This window comes from Mobula birostris, chromosome 6, assembly GCF_030028105.1.
Source record: "Mobula birostris isolate sMobBir1 chromosome 6, sMobBir1.hap1, whole genome shotgun sequence".
NCBI classification, from domain to species: Eukaryota; Metazoa; Chordata; class Chondrichthyes; order Myliobatiformes; family Myliobatidae; genus Mobula; species Mobula birostris.
In genome coordinates, this window is record NC_092375.1 from 114486214 (window position 1) to 114502963 (window position 16750).

The 16750-nt window shown below is 43.4% G+C and overlaps 1 protein-coding gene across 4 annotated transcripts in view; it reads right to left on the bottom strand.

Moving 5' to 3' along the window:
* Positions 1 to 81: 81 nt before the first annotated feature.
* LOC140199279 (ATP-binding cassette sub-family B member 6-like) overlaps positions 82 to 16750 on the bottom strand; it is a 265085-nt gene continuing 248416 nt past the window's right edge. For all 4 annotated transcript variants that reach the window (XM_072261069.1, XM_072261072.1, XM_072261067.1 and 1 more), the window contains one exon: positions 82 to 3993. In XM_072261069.1, coding sequence (XP_072117170.1) covers positions 3834 to 3993 — 160 coding nt within the window. In that variant the 3' untranslated portion in view covers positions 82 to 3833. The remainder of the gene's footprint in view (positions 3994 to 16750) is intronic.

Sequence of the window (16750 nt, forward strand, 5' to 3'; positions counted from 1 at the left end):
GTCATTGAGCAAACAAGGGGTGAATCATGGGGGTATGTAGAGGTAACAGCGTTTGTAATGAATATCTAAAGAAACAGTATCTCAGAAAAAAACATCTTTTACATAGTTAATTATTAACACATCCATTTTCCAAAAATAAATACATTCCCATAAACAGAAAACACACCAAGCATCCCAAGAACTGACACACAACTGAAAGCTCATTTGGTAGCAGTCTTGTCTGGGTCAGAACGCTGTGGGACAAAGCAGGATATGATCAAACTGGTTCGACAATCCAGACTACCCAGGGAGTGCTGCCTTGTGGAAGGGATGGCTATCCAATGATAAACTGAGGATCTAGATGCTGAAGTGGATATCCCTGAACTTGTATAATTTCAAGGCAGCTGCAGATCGATGATGCTGAGACTCATTGTTGAACATTCCACCTGAGACAACAGCCCCCTGGGCCAAGAATAACAAGAGGTTCTAACGTTATATTATAGTGTTATAGTCGGATGAGGAATGGTATGCACACTGTAGCTGCAGAGACTAGAAGAACGAGGTACGTGGAGATAATAGCCCCGGAAGTATGAAAGTATCTTGAGTATACTACTTGCCTATGAAACAGAATATCAGGAAAATACAAAGGTAATCATGATTTCAGCTTTTCCTCATTGAACTGATATAATTTACAGTGTGTGCTAGATTTCTCTAATTTTAGGTAATTTCTCCCCTCTCCCCCTTCTTGTTCCGCTCCCCATACTGGCTATCCTCTTAACCCTTCTCTTTCCCTCACCTGCCCATCACCTCCCTCCGGTGCCCCCCCCTTCCATTTCTCGCATTGTCCCCTCTCCTCCCCTGTCAGATTCCTTCTTCTTTGGCACTTTACCTCTTCCACTTATCACCTTCCAGCTTCTCACTTTATCCCTATCGTGTCTCACCTATCACCTGCCAGCATGTACTCCTCTTCCCCACCTTCTTATCCTAGCTTCCACCCCTTCCTTTCCAGCCTTGGCTCATAACTTCAACTGTTTATTCCCCTCCATGGTATAGATGCTGCTTGACCAGCTGAGTTCCTCCAGCATTTTGTGTGTGTTGCTCAGGATTTCCAGCATCTTCAGAATTTCTTGTGTTTATAATCTTACTAAATTGTGCAGCAACACAAGGGGCCAAATGGTCTTCAACTGCCTTCATTTCTAAGGTTCTTATTGCCATGTCTAATTTTACAACAAGGGCAAAGTGTTTCTAAGTGTTTTAGCAGGTCAGTGAAAACACCAAATTAAATGATTGTGCATTCCAGTCTCACTCTGATGACTAGTCCACAAAACCTAGATTCACACGGACATATGGAAGAGTCTGCTGAACTAAAATTCATTGGTTTCTCAAATGACTCTACAGCCATGAATCGAGTAGCAGAGCTCTCCATGGATGATATTTATCCACAATATTATGTTGAAGTTATATGAAATGTTGGTAAGGCCAAATTTAAGAGTATTGTATGGAGTTCTGGTCACCATCCTAAAAGAAAGATATCAATAAGATTGAAAGGATGTACAGAAAATTTACAAGGATGTTGCCAGGACTTGAGGACCTGAGTTAAAGGAAAAAGTTGAATATGTTAGGATTTTATTCCCTGGTGTGTAGGAGACACCCTAGGCCTGTGTTGACGTAGTAGTAGGAGTGTAGCAGAATGAGGTAGACAAAATTATAAGGGATACAGATAGGGTGAATGCAAGCAGGCTTTTTCTACTGAGGAAAAAGCTGGTGAATCTGTGAGTTAAAGGAGAAAGATGAAATATTTCAGAGGAACCTGACAGGGAACTTCTAAGAGAAGTTTGGTTAAGTACATGGACAGAAGAGGTATGGAGGGCTATGTGAGTAGCTCCCTATCTATGAAAGGATAAGCTAGCATTACAGAGGGTCCAGAGAATGAAAGGGTTAGAGTATGAGGAGCACTTGATGGCTCTTGGCTTGTACTCACTGGAGTTTAGAAGAATGTGAGGGTTGGGGGGTGGTGTGGATATAATTGAAACCTATTGAATACTGAAAGGCCTCAAAAGAGTGAATGTGGAGAGGATGTTTCCTATAGTTGTGGAGTTTAAGACCAGAGGGCACAGCCTCAGAATTAAAGGATGCCCCTTCAGAACAGAGATGAGGAGGAGTTTCTTTAGCCAGAGGTGGTGAATTTGTGGAATTCATTGCCACAGACTGTAGAGGCCAAGTCATTGGGTATATTGGGCAAAGGTTGTTGGACTCAACGCATCAACGTTACAGGGAAAAGACAGGAGAATGTGGTTGAGCTTGAGAGATTCTAATGACATCTTGGTAAAGCAAGCAGGCGTTACAACCAGATCTGGGCGCAAGTGGGCAGCCAACACAGCTGTGGAGGAGGCAGTGTGTTCTCTGAAGCTGCGAGATATCATCAGCAACCCCTGCATCGGGTGGCAAGGCCTCGGCTCAATTCACTTCCAGAAGTGGGGAAACGCAAGCATAAGGAACAGGTGAGACATGATACAGGCAGAAGTACGGATCCATGAGGAAGAGAAGCGGATTTCAAAGGCAGTGGAACAAGGGCCCCAGGGTGCCTGGACAAAATGGGATCTGCCTAAGAGCAAGATCTCATGGGCAGAGTTATGGAGACTGGAGCTCTTCTGTATTTCCTTCCTCTTGCGATCCATGTATGACACCCTTCCTTCACCATTACATCTGTACACATGTGGGATGAGAGAGGACCCGAACTGTAAGCTCTGTAGTCAAAAGGGGACACTGGCTCATATACTGCCCGGGTGTAAAACAGCTCTAACTCAAGGACGGTATAGGTGGCGCCATGATAAGGTCCTTCTGGTTCTTGCTGACACACTAGAGCGGGAGAGATGCAAGAAGAAGACGGCTGGCACAGATTTGAGGAAGGCCATCACCTTCATCAAAGAGGGAGCCAGGCCTTTCGTAACCAAACAACCAAAGCCCAATCTGCTGCTAACGGCCGGGTCCTGGGAGATGAGGGTCGATGTGGGAAGGAGGCTGTAGTTCCCGGATGTGATGCACACAACCCTATGCCCGGACATTGTACTGTGGTCAACGGAAAACAAGAAAATCATTTTGGTTGAGTTGACTGTGCCATGGGAGGAGGGATGGGAAGAGGCCCACGAGAGAAAGGCCTTGAAGTACCAGCCTTACTGCAGGAGTGTAAAGACAAGGGATGGCAGGCATGGTTGTTCCCTGTGGAAATCGACTGCAGAGGTTTCCCAGCCAAATCAGCATGGCTGTTGTTGTCAGATCTGGGCCTGGACGAAAGCAGCAAAAAACAAGCAGCTCGTAGGATGGGGGAAGAGGCAGAATGAGCTTCTTATTGGATTTGGAGTAGGCGAGAGGAGGGGAGCTGGAAGCCAGGAGCAGACGGGCAGTGATTTGGCCACCACTGCCGGTCTACCAACTGGAGAGTGTCGTGGTTAAGTGTCGAAACACTCGGTGAAGGTTGGGAACCACCTGATGACATCTGCTCCTGGCTGAAGGCTACGGTTACCTTATAAGGTAACTGGAGAATGCACCCTAACAGGTGTATGTAACAAGTAAGAGAGGGATAATAAATCAGCCAAGATGGGAGTAGACTAAATGGGACAGATGGACTAGTTCTGCTACTATGTCTTATGGTTTTATGGTCTTTAGAAGAAACTATAAATCATTGGCAATTTTCCTTTTTCATTAAGGATGACTAGATACTGTGGGAATCTGATCTGTAGAATGTTCTGGAACAATCATGAGATATAATGTTCAGTACAAACTCAGTACATTCACAACATCAATGCTGTTCAATCAACTTTCATCTGATTCCCGGTTAAATCTCTGCTTAGTAGCTAGTGGGACCTCTGGCCCTTCTTGCTGCCAGGAGGCTGTAGTTTCTCAGTGCTCTTGTCTTTGGCTTCAGTGTCAGATGATGAGTCAGATGCCTCAGACTGCTGCTGTTTCATCCACATTTCAGCATAAACTCCCCCTTTATCCAGTAATGCCTCGTGCCTGAAACAAAAACGGACATAAACAATTAGGGTTGGAATGGTATCCAATTCTGAGTCAAAGAGCTGTAGATTTGATTTACAATCCTAGAGTCATAGAACACTAGAGAACAAGCCCATTGGTCCATGCCAAACTATTAATCTCCCCAGTCCCATCGATCTGCACCTGGAACATAGCCTCTCCAGCCCATGTCCCTATCCAAGTTTCTCTTAAATGTTGAAATCAAACCCGCATTCACAGACATCCCACCTCTCCCGGAAGTTCCGGGAGTCTCCTGCATATTAATAGTGGCTCCCTGATGCCCGCAAATTATATACGTCCCGGAAATCAATCTTTTTGACAGTCAGCGAGCGAGCGACAGAGTGTGAGAAAGAGCAAGTGCAAGAGAGACCACGAGAGCGAGAGAGGGCGAGCGCGACAGCGACCACGAGAGCGCACGAGAGACAAGAGTGACCACGAGACAGAGACAGAGACAGCACACGAGAGAGTGTGCGTGCCATGGAAGAGTGTTCCAAAAAATGAAAATATAAAACGTACGTCACCCCAGACTACACTAAAGTGTACCCCTGCCTAATAGAGGTCAAAAATAATGACAGTGTTGCTCGCTGCACTGTTTGCAACAGTGACTTTTCTATTGCCCATGGTGGGTTAAGACTGTAAGACGTGTTGAGGTGAGTTTAGCAGGTGTCATTCATTCATTAGCATAGCTAACGTCATTTAAACTAACTGGCTAGCTGCTAAGGAGCTACTCTATTGCAGACATCCCACCTCTCCCAGAAGTTCCGGGAGTCTCCCGCAAATTGATGGTGCTACCTCCCTGAAATGAGTTTTTGCAGGGTGGGATGTCTGCATTCACTACTTCCACACTCTCACCACCCTTTGTAGTGAATTAGTTCTCCTTCAGGTTCCTCTTAAAACATTTCACCTTTCACCCTTAACCCATGACCTCTCGTTCTAATTCAAAATATAATCCAGTCCAATTTTTCAAGTCAATAACAATCAAGTCCTGTACTTGTGGAATGCACCATTCAGGTAAAATGCTCAGAAGTATAAAACTCTCTAAAGGCCTGCTTGGTCCACACTTGGAGAATTCTGTTCATTTGGAAGGTTTAGAGAGGGTACAGAGGAGATTTACCAGGATGCTGCCTGGATTAGAGAGCGTGTCTTATGAGGTTGAGCAAGCTAGGGCTTTTCTCTTAAATGACCCTAATGTGACTTGATAGGTGACTTCATATAGATGTACATTATGATAAGAGGCATATATCAAGTGGACAGCCGGTGACTTTTTCCCGGGGCTGAAATGGCCAATACGAAGGGGGCATAATTTTAAGATGATTAGATAAAAATACAGGGAAAATGTCAGTGGTAGTTTTGTTTTACAGGGAGCGGTGAGTGCATGGATCACACTGCAATGGTGGTGACAGACACATCAGAGACATTTAAGAGATTCTTATACAGGATGAAAGAAAAATGGAGGCCTCCGTGGGAAGGAAGGGGTTAGATTGATCTTAGAGAAGGTTAAAAGGTGGGCCGAAGGGCCGGTACTCATAGAGGGATCAGAAGTGGAGAGAGTGAGCAGTTTCAAGTTCCTGGGTGTCAAGATCTCTGAGGACCTAACCTAGTCCTAACATATTGATGCAGTTATGAAGAAGTCAAGACATCATTTGGAGTTTGAAGAGATTTGGTATGTCGACAAATACACTCAAAAACTTCTATAGATGTACCATGGAGAGCATTCTGACAGGCTGCATCACTATCTGGTATGGGGGCGGGGGGGCTACTGCACAGGACCGAAAGAAGCTGCAGAGGGTTGTAAATTTAGTCGGCTCCATCTTGGGTACTAGGCTACAAAGTGCCCAGGACATCCTCAAGGAGCGATGTCTCAGAAAGGCAGCGTCCATTATTAAGGACATCCAGCACCCAGGGCATACCCTTTTCTCACTGTTGCCATCAGGTAGGAGGTACAGAAACCTGAAGGCACACACTCAGCGATTCAAGAACAGCTTCTTCCCCTCTGCTATCCAATTCCTAAATGGACATTGAATCTGTGTAAACACTACCTCACTTTTTAAATACATATTATTTCTGCTTTTTTCACGCTTTTTAATTTATTCAATATACGTAGACTGTAATTGATATATTTATTTTTTTTCCCCTTCTTATTCTATATTATGTATTACATTGAACTGCTGCTGCTAAGTTAACAAATTTCATGACACATGCCGGTGATAATAAACCTGGTTCTGAAATCTCTCATCGTACTCATAAAGACTGTGTGCTCCTTCTCCAGGTGTACTAGGCAAGCACATAATCCCAGGAGGTAGGCAGGCAGTTGGCTCAGGCACAGCCCTCAATTGCCCACTGTCTGGACCCATGAATGGCCAGCTTGTTCTCTGTTCTATGTAAGATTAGTTGGGCTTAAGCCCATTACCCCTCCTGAGACAGAGGCCGCTGACAGCAGCTCACCAGAGTCCTCTGTCCTGGGCCAAAGCCCCGTGGCTTCCTTTTTCACTTCACAACTTCATATATCTTCTAGGCAAAGATCCTGCTCTCCCAGGGATGAGGTCTTTGGAGTTTCTATAGCTTTGGGTTTTTACAGGATTGGGTTGCTTGCTCCATGCCCATTTCCCGTCCTTTCACAGCCAGGCTTGGAACCGTCCATTGCCAAGTTATGTTCTATGTAGGTCTTCACCAAAACTATGTAAAAGATTTCATGCTTTATGTTGTACTGAATCTCAAACTGCAGTGCTGAAAGTATACTGCTAAAAGTATAATTATCAGCTTCTGGAAGGTGTCATCAGCTTTGAGACCAGTGCAGAAAGAAATAATAACAGACAAAAGAGCCTGTAGAACAGAATCAGAATTATTTTGATTTACATGATGTCAATCTTGTTGTTTTGCAGCAGCAGTACAGTGCAAATACATAAAACTATATAAAGAAAAGCTAAGCAGTGCAAAAATAAAGAAAAACGAGTTTGTGTTCATGAGTTTTTGGACCACTCAGAAGCTGTTTCGGCATCATTGAGTGTAGGTCTTTAGGGTACCTCCTCCCTGATGGTAGTAACGAGAAGAGGACATGTCCTGGATGCTGATGGGAGGGTTGTGCCCCTAATCCAGTTTATGCTGCAATCTGGAGAAGCACATAAGACTCTGGAGGAACTCAGTGGGTCAAGGCATTATCTGTGAAGGGTAATGGAATTGATGTTTCAAGTTGAGACCCTTTGTTTGGACCAGTCTCGATGAGGGGTCCCGACCCAAAACATTGCCTGTTCATTTCCCAGGCATAGACGAAAATAATATTTGCAGTGTTAACTTTCAATGAATCTAAAACTAACAGAGAAACTATAATTTAGCGTGCCACCATAGCATAGCGGTTAGCATGATGCTATTACAGCTCGGGGTGTCGGAGTTTGGAATTCAATTCCAGCGTCCTCTGTACGCACAATTGTACATTCCTTCCTGTGTGTGTGTGGGTTTCCTCCAAGTGCTCTGGTTTCCTCTCACACTCTAAGTTAGCAGGCTGAATAGTCGTAATTTGCTCTGTGACTAGGCTTGGGTTAAATCAGTGGGTGGCTCGTTGCAGTTCCACGCTGTATTTCTAAATAAATAAGCAAACTTCCGCTATGCTGGGGAATTCGGGAGAGTGGACGAGAGCAAGAAAGAGAGAAAACATGAGAATAAGACACATAAAATGCTGAAGGAACTCAGCAGGTCAGGCAGCAAATCAGGACTCCAACTGCCCTGATGAAGGATCTCGGCTCAAAACATTGACTGTTTATTCCATAGAGTGTTCCTCCAACATTTTAATGTAAGTTGCTCTGGATTTATAGCATCTGCAGACCTCTTGTGAGAGAGAGTGAGAGATGTGCAGAATGCATGCAGAGGGTGGAAGGAGTTTCCCTCAGGCTCCCCGGCAACTCAAGCCTCGGTCAATCTGTGAATGACATTAACCCAAGTGTGAAGTTTACTTTCTGCACAGCATGCAAAAGTAAATACTAAATCCATTAAGATTGTGAAGGGAAGGATAATGATCTATCTGATGAAATAAGGGCCTGAAACAGGAAGGAACTAAATCCTCAGTCTCAGGGGTAGGCAGGCCTTTGAAAGCAGCAGGAAACATGACATTCCTAAAGCTATTCAGCAGAGATAAAGAGCTAAGGAATTCCAGAGGGGACTAGGAAGTACAACTGTGGTGTGAAGGGTAACCTCTGTAAACCATTGACGGAAGGGACATGCAATACAATCACAATATAGGATTCATGTACCTTATTGGGGAAGGATTTGGGAGGGGGTTAAACTTGATCTTATGACTGTTACTGAACTCTAAAAGAACCAACTCCCAGCTATATGATTCTTGGAACCAAAACAAAATCAAACCTCTCATAATTCTGAAGGTTAATTTCCCTTTAACCTCGCATTTAAGGAATTATGTTGAGTCTGCAACAGGAGAGATATTTGCCCAGAGATTCACACTCCAAATAACCTTCCAGTCCTCTTCCCTCACCCTACCAGCATATCATTCTATTCTGTTTTCCTTCTTGTATTTTCCCAAATTCCCCTCAATAGCATTTGAGGTTTTTGAGTCATACTTGTTTGTGGGAGAAAGTCCTATCTATGTACCAACAAACAATTTGCTGGAGAAACTAGGTAAGTCGAGCAGCACCTGCAGGTGGAAATGAACTGTCGATGTTTCAGGTCACTTTGCTGAGTATTATTTCGGGAAAACAAATCAACCTGAATGGAATGGCAGAGCAGACTCCATGGGCCAAATGGACTAATTCTGCTCCTATATCTTACGGCCTTATGGTCCTTATCTCCTCTTGGATTTATTCATGATTATTTTACAACCCTAGTTTCCAGAGATTGAAAACCTGAAAATGGAATCATCTTTTCCTTTCCTAACAAACTACATGTTTAAGTTCTCCTTCAAGTGAAGAAAAAAAGTCCATGTGTAGCAGTGAGAACCTTTCAGCTCTGGCGTCATCTTCCCCAACTTTTTGCACTTTTAATGATGCTACTGCCTGTTATACCTCAGGAAGGAGAGAGAAAACTACAGAGAGTGGGAGAGAAAATCAGAATCAGAATCACTGACATATGTTGTAAAGTTTGTTGTTTTCATGGGTGGTTCATTGTTGGTTCAGAAATCTGATGGTGGAGGGGTTGAAGCTGTTCCTAAAACACTGAATGTGTCTTCAGGCTCCTGTACCTCCTCCCTGATGGTAGCAATGAGAAGATGGCATGTCTTAGTGATGGGAATCCTTAATGATGGATGCCTCCTTTTTGAGGTATCACCCTTGCTAAAATGTACAACACGAGAAATTCTGAAGTTGCTGGAATTCCACAGTAACACAAACTCAAAATGCTGGAGGAACTCAGCAGGTCAGCCAGCATCTATGGAGAGGAATAAAGATCTGATGTTTTGGGACGAGAGCCTTCATCAGGTTATGAAAAGTCCTGATGAAGGGTCTCAGTCTGAAATGTTAACTGAAAGTACAAGGTTAATGGCAGGACTCCTAGCAGTGTGGAGGAACAGATCTTGAGGTTCATGTCCACAGATCCCTCAAAGTTAACATGGAAGTTTATAGGGTGGTTAAGAGAGTGTATGGTGTGTTGGTCCCTGGATTGGATGGACAGCATGTTTAATGATAGGTTGAGCGAGTTAGGGCTTTTTTGATTGGAGCTAAGGAAAATGAGAGATGACTTGTTAGAGGAAAATAAGATGATAAGAGGCATGGATCACAAGACCATAATACCATGACATAGGGGCAGAATTAGGCTATTCAGCCCATCGTCTGCTCTGTCATTTCATCATGGCTGATCCATTTTCCTCTTAATCCCATTCTCCTGCCTTCTCCCCATAACCTTACACACCCTGACTAATCAAGAACCTATTAACCTTCGCCTTAAATGCACCCAATGACTTGGCCTCCACAGCTGCCTGTGACAACAAATTCCACAGATTCACCACCCACTGGCTAAAGAAATTCCTCCTCATCTCTGTTCTAAATGACCGTCACTCTATTCTGAGGCTGTGCCTTCTGGTCCTAGACGCCCACCATAGGAAACATCCTGTCACATCCCCTCTATCTAGGCCTTCCGTATTGATGGGTTTCAACGAAATCCCCCCTCATCTTCTAGATTCCAGCGAGTACAAGCACAGAGCCATCAAACATTTCTAATACAATAAGCCTTTTATTCCTGGAATCATTCTCCTGTACCTCCTCTGAACCCTCTCCAATGTCAGCACATCCTTTCTTAATAAGGGGCCCAAAACTGCTGAAAATACTCCAAATGAAGCCTCCATCAGTGCCTTGTAAAATGTCAGCATTATAGTTGCTTTTATGTTCTAGTCCTCTCGAATGAATGTTAACATCACATCTGCCTTCCTCACCATCAATTCAACCTGCAAATTAGCCTTTAGGGAATCCTGTATGAGGACTCCCAAATCACCTTGTACCTCTAAGTTTTGAATTCTCTCCCCGTTTAGAAGATAGTTTATGTTTTTATTCCTTCTACCAAAGTGCATGACCATACATTTCCCAACACTGTATTCCATCTGCTACTTCTTTCCAATTCTCCTAATCTGTTTTAGTCCTTCTGCAGCCTCCCTGCTGCCAACTGCTCCACCTATCTTCATATAGTCAGCAAACTTGGCCACAAAGCCATCAATTACATAATCCAAATCATTGACATACAACATAAAAAGAGGCAGTGCCAACACCAACCCCTGTAAAACACCACAGGTCACTGGCAGCCAATCAGAAAAGCTTTCCTTTATTTACCATGTTAAGCAGCCTCACGTGGCACCCTGTCAATGGCCTTCTGAAGTACATAATATCCACCGATTCTCCTTTGTCTATGTTGCTTTTTATTTTGTGAAAGAATTCCAACAATTTTGTCAGGTAAATTTCCCCTTTAGAAAACCACGATGACTTTGGCCTATTTTATCACGCCTGCAAGTACGCTGAATCACACCCTTAACAATCAACTCCAACATCTTCTCAACCACTGAGGTCAGGCTAACTGGCTATAATTTCCTTTCGTCTGCCTCTCTCCCTTGAAGAGTGGAGTGACATTTGCAATTTTCCAGGCCTTCAGAACTATACCAGAATTGATTGATTCTTGAAAGATCATTACTAATGTCTCTACAATCTTTTCAGCCACCTCTTTAAGAACCCTGGGGTGTAGTCCATCTGGTCCAGGTGACTTATCTACCTTCAGACCTTTCGGTTTCCCAAGCACCTTCTCCCTAGTAACACTCACTCTGCCCCTGACACTTTTGAACTCCTGGCATACTGCTAGTGTCTTCCACAGTGAAGACAGATGGAAAATACTTTTTCAGTTCATCTGTTATTTCCTTGTCCCCAGCTACTACCTCTCTAGTATCATTTTCCAGGGGTCTGATATCCACTCTTATCTCTCTTTTACTCTTTATATATCTGAAACAACTTTTTGTATCCTCTTTTATATTACTGGCCACCTTTCCTTCAAATTTCATCTTTTCTCTCTTTATGGCTTTTTTAGTTGCCTTCTGTTGGTTTTTAAAAGTTCCCAATCCTCAAACTTCCCAAACTTTTTGCTCTATTATATCCCCTCTCTTTTGTTTTTTATCTTGGCTTTGACTTCCCTTGTCAGCCACGGTTGCTTTTAGAATACTTCTTCTTTGGGATGTATCTATCCTACACCTTCCAAATTGCCGCCAGAAAATATAGCCATTGCTGCTCTGCCATCATTGCTGCTAGAGTTTCCTTCCAATCAACCAGCTTCTCTCTTATGCCTCTGTAATTCTCTTTACTCCATTGTAATCCTGATACATCTGACTTTATCCCTCTCAAACTTCAGGGTGAATTCTATCATATTATAATCACTGTCTCCAAAGGGTTCCTTTACCTTAAGCTCCCTAATCAAATCCGCTTCATTACACAACACCCAATTCAGAATAGCCGATCCCCTAGTGGGCTTAACCACAAGTTATTCTTTAAAACTTATCTCACAGGCATTCTACAAATTCCCTCTCTTGCAATCCAGCACCAACTTGATTTTCCCAATCTATCTTTATATAGAAATCCTCCGTGACTATCATAACATTGCCCTTTTGACATGCCCTTTCTATCTCTTGTTGTAATTTGTAGTCAACATCCTGGGTACTGTTTGGAGGCCTGTATATAACTCCCATTAAGGTCTTTTTACCCTTGCAGTTTCTTAACTCTACCCTCAAGGATTCTACATCTTCTGATCATGTTACCTCTTTCTAAGAATTTGATTTTATTTTTTATCAATAGAGCCACCCAACCTTCTCTGCCTAGCTGCCTGTCATTTTAATACAATGTGTATCCTTGGATGTTAAGCTCCAAACTATCAGCTTCTTTCAGCCACAACCCAGTGATGCATCCGAGTATCCTACCTTCAGTCTTATATGCGTCACCCTTTTCTATTTTGTTCCTGTTACACTGTAACTTATCTCACTGACTGCAATTTTGCACTATCATCTGCCAATCCTTCCTGACAGTCTTACTGCATACTGCCTCTGCTTGTAAACCATCCTCAGTCCTAACATTCAGTTTTCCATTCCCTTGCCAAATTAATTTAAAGGCTCCCCAAAAGCTTAGGCAAACCTGCCTGCAAGGATATTGGTCTCCCTCAGGTTCAGGTGTAACCCATCCCTTCTGTACAGGTCATACCTTCCCCAGAAGAGATCCCAATGATCCAGGAATCTGAGACCCTGCTCCCTGCACCAGTTTCTCAGCCATGCATGTAATGAGAGCATCTTGGATCTCCAGGTGGTCCACAACTGGGGTGATTGATAAGTTCGTGGCCTAAGGTAGGAGATGAGTTATACAGCTCTTGTTACCTGCATGTGAAGTTCAACTCTTTGAGTGAAAATGCAGACAGTTTGAAGTTAATAACTCATCTCCTTCTACCTTAGGCCATGAACTTATCAATCACCCCTCGTATGCCATTGGTGGCAATATGTACCAGGACTTCTGGCTGCTTCCCCTTCCCTTTACAACATCGTGGACTCGATCCAAGATGTACCTGGCACCTGGGAGGCAACATATTATCCAGGTACAGTGGCATACAAAAGTTTGGGCACCCCTGGTCAAAATTTCTGTTACTGTGAATAGCTAAGCAAGTAAAAGATGACCTAATTTCCAAAAGGCATAAAGTTAAAGATGACACATTTCTTTCATATTTTAAGCAAGATTACTTTTTTATTTGCATCTTTTACAGTTTCAAAATAACAAAAAAAGGAAAAGGGCCCGAAGCAAAAGTTTGGGCACCTTGCATGGTCAGTACTTAGTAACACCCCCTTTGGCAAGTATCACAGCTTGTAAATGCTTTCTGTAGCCAGCTAAGTCTTTCAATTCTTGTTTGGGGGATTTTCACCCATTCTTCCTTGCAAAAGGCTTCTAGTTCTGTGAGATTCTTGGGCCGTCTTGCATGCACTGCTCTTTTGAGGTCTATCCACAGATTTTCGATGATGTTTAGGTCAGGGGACTGAGGACCATGGCAAAACCTTCAGCTTGCACCTCTTGAGGTAGTCCATTGTGGAGTTTGAGGTGTGTTTAGGATCATTATCCTGTTGTAGAAGCCATCCTCTTTTCATCTTCAGCTTTTTTACAGACGGTGTGATGTTTGCTTCCAGAATTTGCTGGTATTTAATTGAATTCATTCTTCCCTCTACCAGTAAATGTACCCCGTGCCACTGGCTGCAACACAAGCCCAAAGCATGATCGATCCACCCCCATGCTTAACAGTTGGAGAGGTGTTCTTTTGATGAAATTTTACACCCTTTTTTCTCCAAACATACGCTTGCTCATTGCGGCCAAAACGTTCTATTTTAACTTCATCAGTCCACAGGACTTGTTTCCAAAATGCATCAGGCTTGTTTAGATGTTCCTTTGCAAACTTCTAACGCTGAATTTTGTGGTGAGGACACAGGAAAGGCTTTCTTCTGATGACTCTTCCATGAAGGTCATATTTGTGCAGGTGTCACTGCACAGTAGAACAGTGCACCACTACTCCAGAGTCTGCTAAATCTTCCTGAAGGTCTTTTGCAGTCAAGCAGGGGTTTTGATTTACCTTTCTAGCAATCCTATGGATTGCTCTCGGAAAGTTTTCTTGGTCTTCCAGGCCTCAACTTGACTTCTACCGTTCCTGTTAACTGCCATTTCTTAATTACATTACGAACTGAGGAAACGGCTACCTGAAAATGCTTTGCTATCTTCTTATAGCCTTCTCCTGCTTTGTGGGCATCAATTATTTTAATTTTCAGAGTGCTAGGCAGCTGCTTAGAGGAGCCCATGGCTGCTGATTGTTGGGACAAGGTTTGAGGAGTCAGGGTATTTATAAAGCTTTGAAATTTGCATCAACTGGCCTTTCCTAATGATGATTGTGAACAAGCCATAGCCTTAACAAGTGAATTAAGGTCTGAGACCTTGGTAAAAGTTATCTGAGAGCTCAAATCTCTTGGGGTACCCAAACTTTTGCATGGCGCTCCTTTCCTTTTTTTCCACTCTAAAATTGTGCAAAACAAAAATAATACACTCATCTTGCTTAAAATGTTGAAAAGAATGTTTCACCTTTAACTTTATGACTTTTGGAGATCAGTTCATCTTCTACTCACTTAACTATTCACAGTAACAGAAATTTTGACCAGGGGTGCCCAAACTTTTGCATGCCACTGTATCTCTATCACATCCATAGAGCCTTGTGTCTACTCCTCTATCTATGGAATTCCTTATCACTAGTGCATTCTTCTCCTCCCCTTTCCCTTCTGAGCCACAGTGCCAGATTCCTGGCCAATGTGGCTCCCTCTCCCCCTCCAACACCTCCCCCCCCCTATAGGTTGACCACCTCAACAGAATCCAAACCGGTATATTTATTATTGAGGGGAATGGTCACAATGTACTAGCTGAAAATTTTCCTTTCCTCTTCCCCCATTTATCTGCCTCCTGCAACTTGGGGGTGACTTCCTCCCTGTAGCCCCTTTCTATCATCTCCTCAGTTTCCTGTGTGGCTATCCGGAGATTTTTCCCTAAGGCATAATTTTAAGGTGATTGGAGGATGTCAGAGTTAAGTTTTTTTATACAGAGAGTGGTACATACATGGAATGTGCTGCCAAGGGTGGCAAAGGTAGATACATTAGGGGCGTTTAAAAGACTTAGAGAGGCACATGGATGATAGAAAAATGGAGGGCTACCTGGGAAGGAAGATTGATTTTGGAGTATGTTAAATGTTTGGCACAAGATCATTGGCAGAAGAACCTGTACTATGCTGTATTGTTCTACAGTATATCATGTTTGACAAGTTCTGTGATAATTTGACTTAAAGAACAGATAAGGAGGAACTAGTGAATATGCTGTGTTTGGAACTTTATAAGCTTTATTACGTTTATTTCGAGGTACAGCACAGTAACAGGTTCAACCCTTCTGGCCCAATGAGCCTGTGCCACCCAATTACTCCCATGTGACCAATTAGCCTACTAACCTGTACGTTTTTGCAACTGTGGGAGGAAACTGAGCAACCAGAGGAAGCCCACACAGTCATGGGGAGAATGCACAACCTCCTTACAATCAGCAGCAGAAATTGAACCCGGGGCACCGGTACTGTAATAGTGTTATGCTAACCACTACCCTACTGTGTAGCCCCTAGGTTAGAGCACATGAAATTTGGGGTAATGTACTGGGACTGATTATGTACTGGTTAACAGACAGAAAGCAAAGGTTTGATTTTTCTCAGTTTGGCAGGCTATGTTTAGTGGAATTCTGCAGGAACAGAGCTTCGATCCCAGCTGGGTTACAACATTCATCAAAGATGCAGAATGAGGGGAACAAACATTAAATTGGGGTTGTGACAGGCTAAGTGGAAGAACAAAGAAATTGCAACTGGATTTGGTCTATTGTGGTATAAGGAGAGGTTAGACAAGCTTAGGTTGTTTTCTCTGGAGAATGGAGATTGGGTTCAAAGTAAATTTATGATCGAAGTACATATATGTCACCATATACAACCCTGAGATTCATTTTAGAAACATAGAAACATAGAAAATAGGTGCAGGAGTAGGCCATTCGGCCCTTCGAGCCTGCACCACCATTTATTATGATCATGGCTGATCATCCAACTCAGAACCCTGCCCCAGCCTTCCCTCCATACCCCCTGATCCCCGTAGCCACAAGAGCCATATCTAACTCCCTCTTAAATATAGCCAATGAACTGGCCTCAACTGCTTCCTGTGGCAGAGAATTCCACAGATTCACCACTCTCTGAGTGAAGAAGTTTTTCCTAATCTCGGTCCTAAAAGGCTTCCCCTTTATCCTCAAACTGTGACCCCTTGTTCTGGACTTCCCCAACATCGGGAACAATCTTCCTGCATCTAGCCTGTCCAATCCCTTTAGGATTTTATACGTTTCAATCAGATCCCCCCTCAATCTTCTAAATTCCAACGCGTACAAGCCCAGTTCATCCAGTCTTTCTTCATATGAAAGTCCTGCCATCCCAGGAATCAATCTGGTGAACCTTCTTTGTACTCTCTCTATGGCAAGGATGTCTTTCCTCAGATTAGGGGACCAAAACTGCACACAATACTCCAGGTGTGGTCTCACCAAGGCCTTGTACAACTGCAGTAGTACCTCCCTGCTCCTGTACTCAAATCCTCTCGCTATAAATGCCAGCATACCATTCGCCTTTTTCACCGCCTGCTGTACCTGCATGCCCACTTTCAATGACTGGTGTATAATGACGCCCAGGTCTCATTGCACCT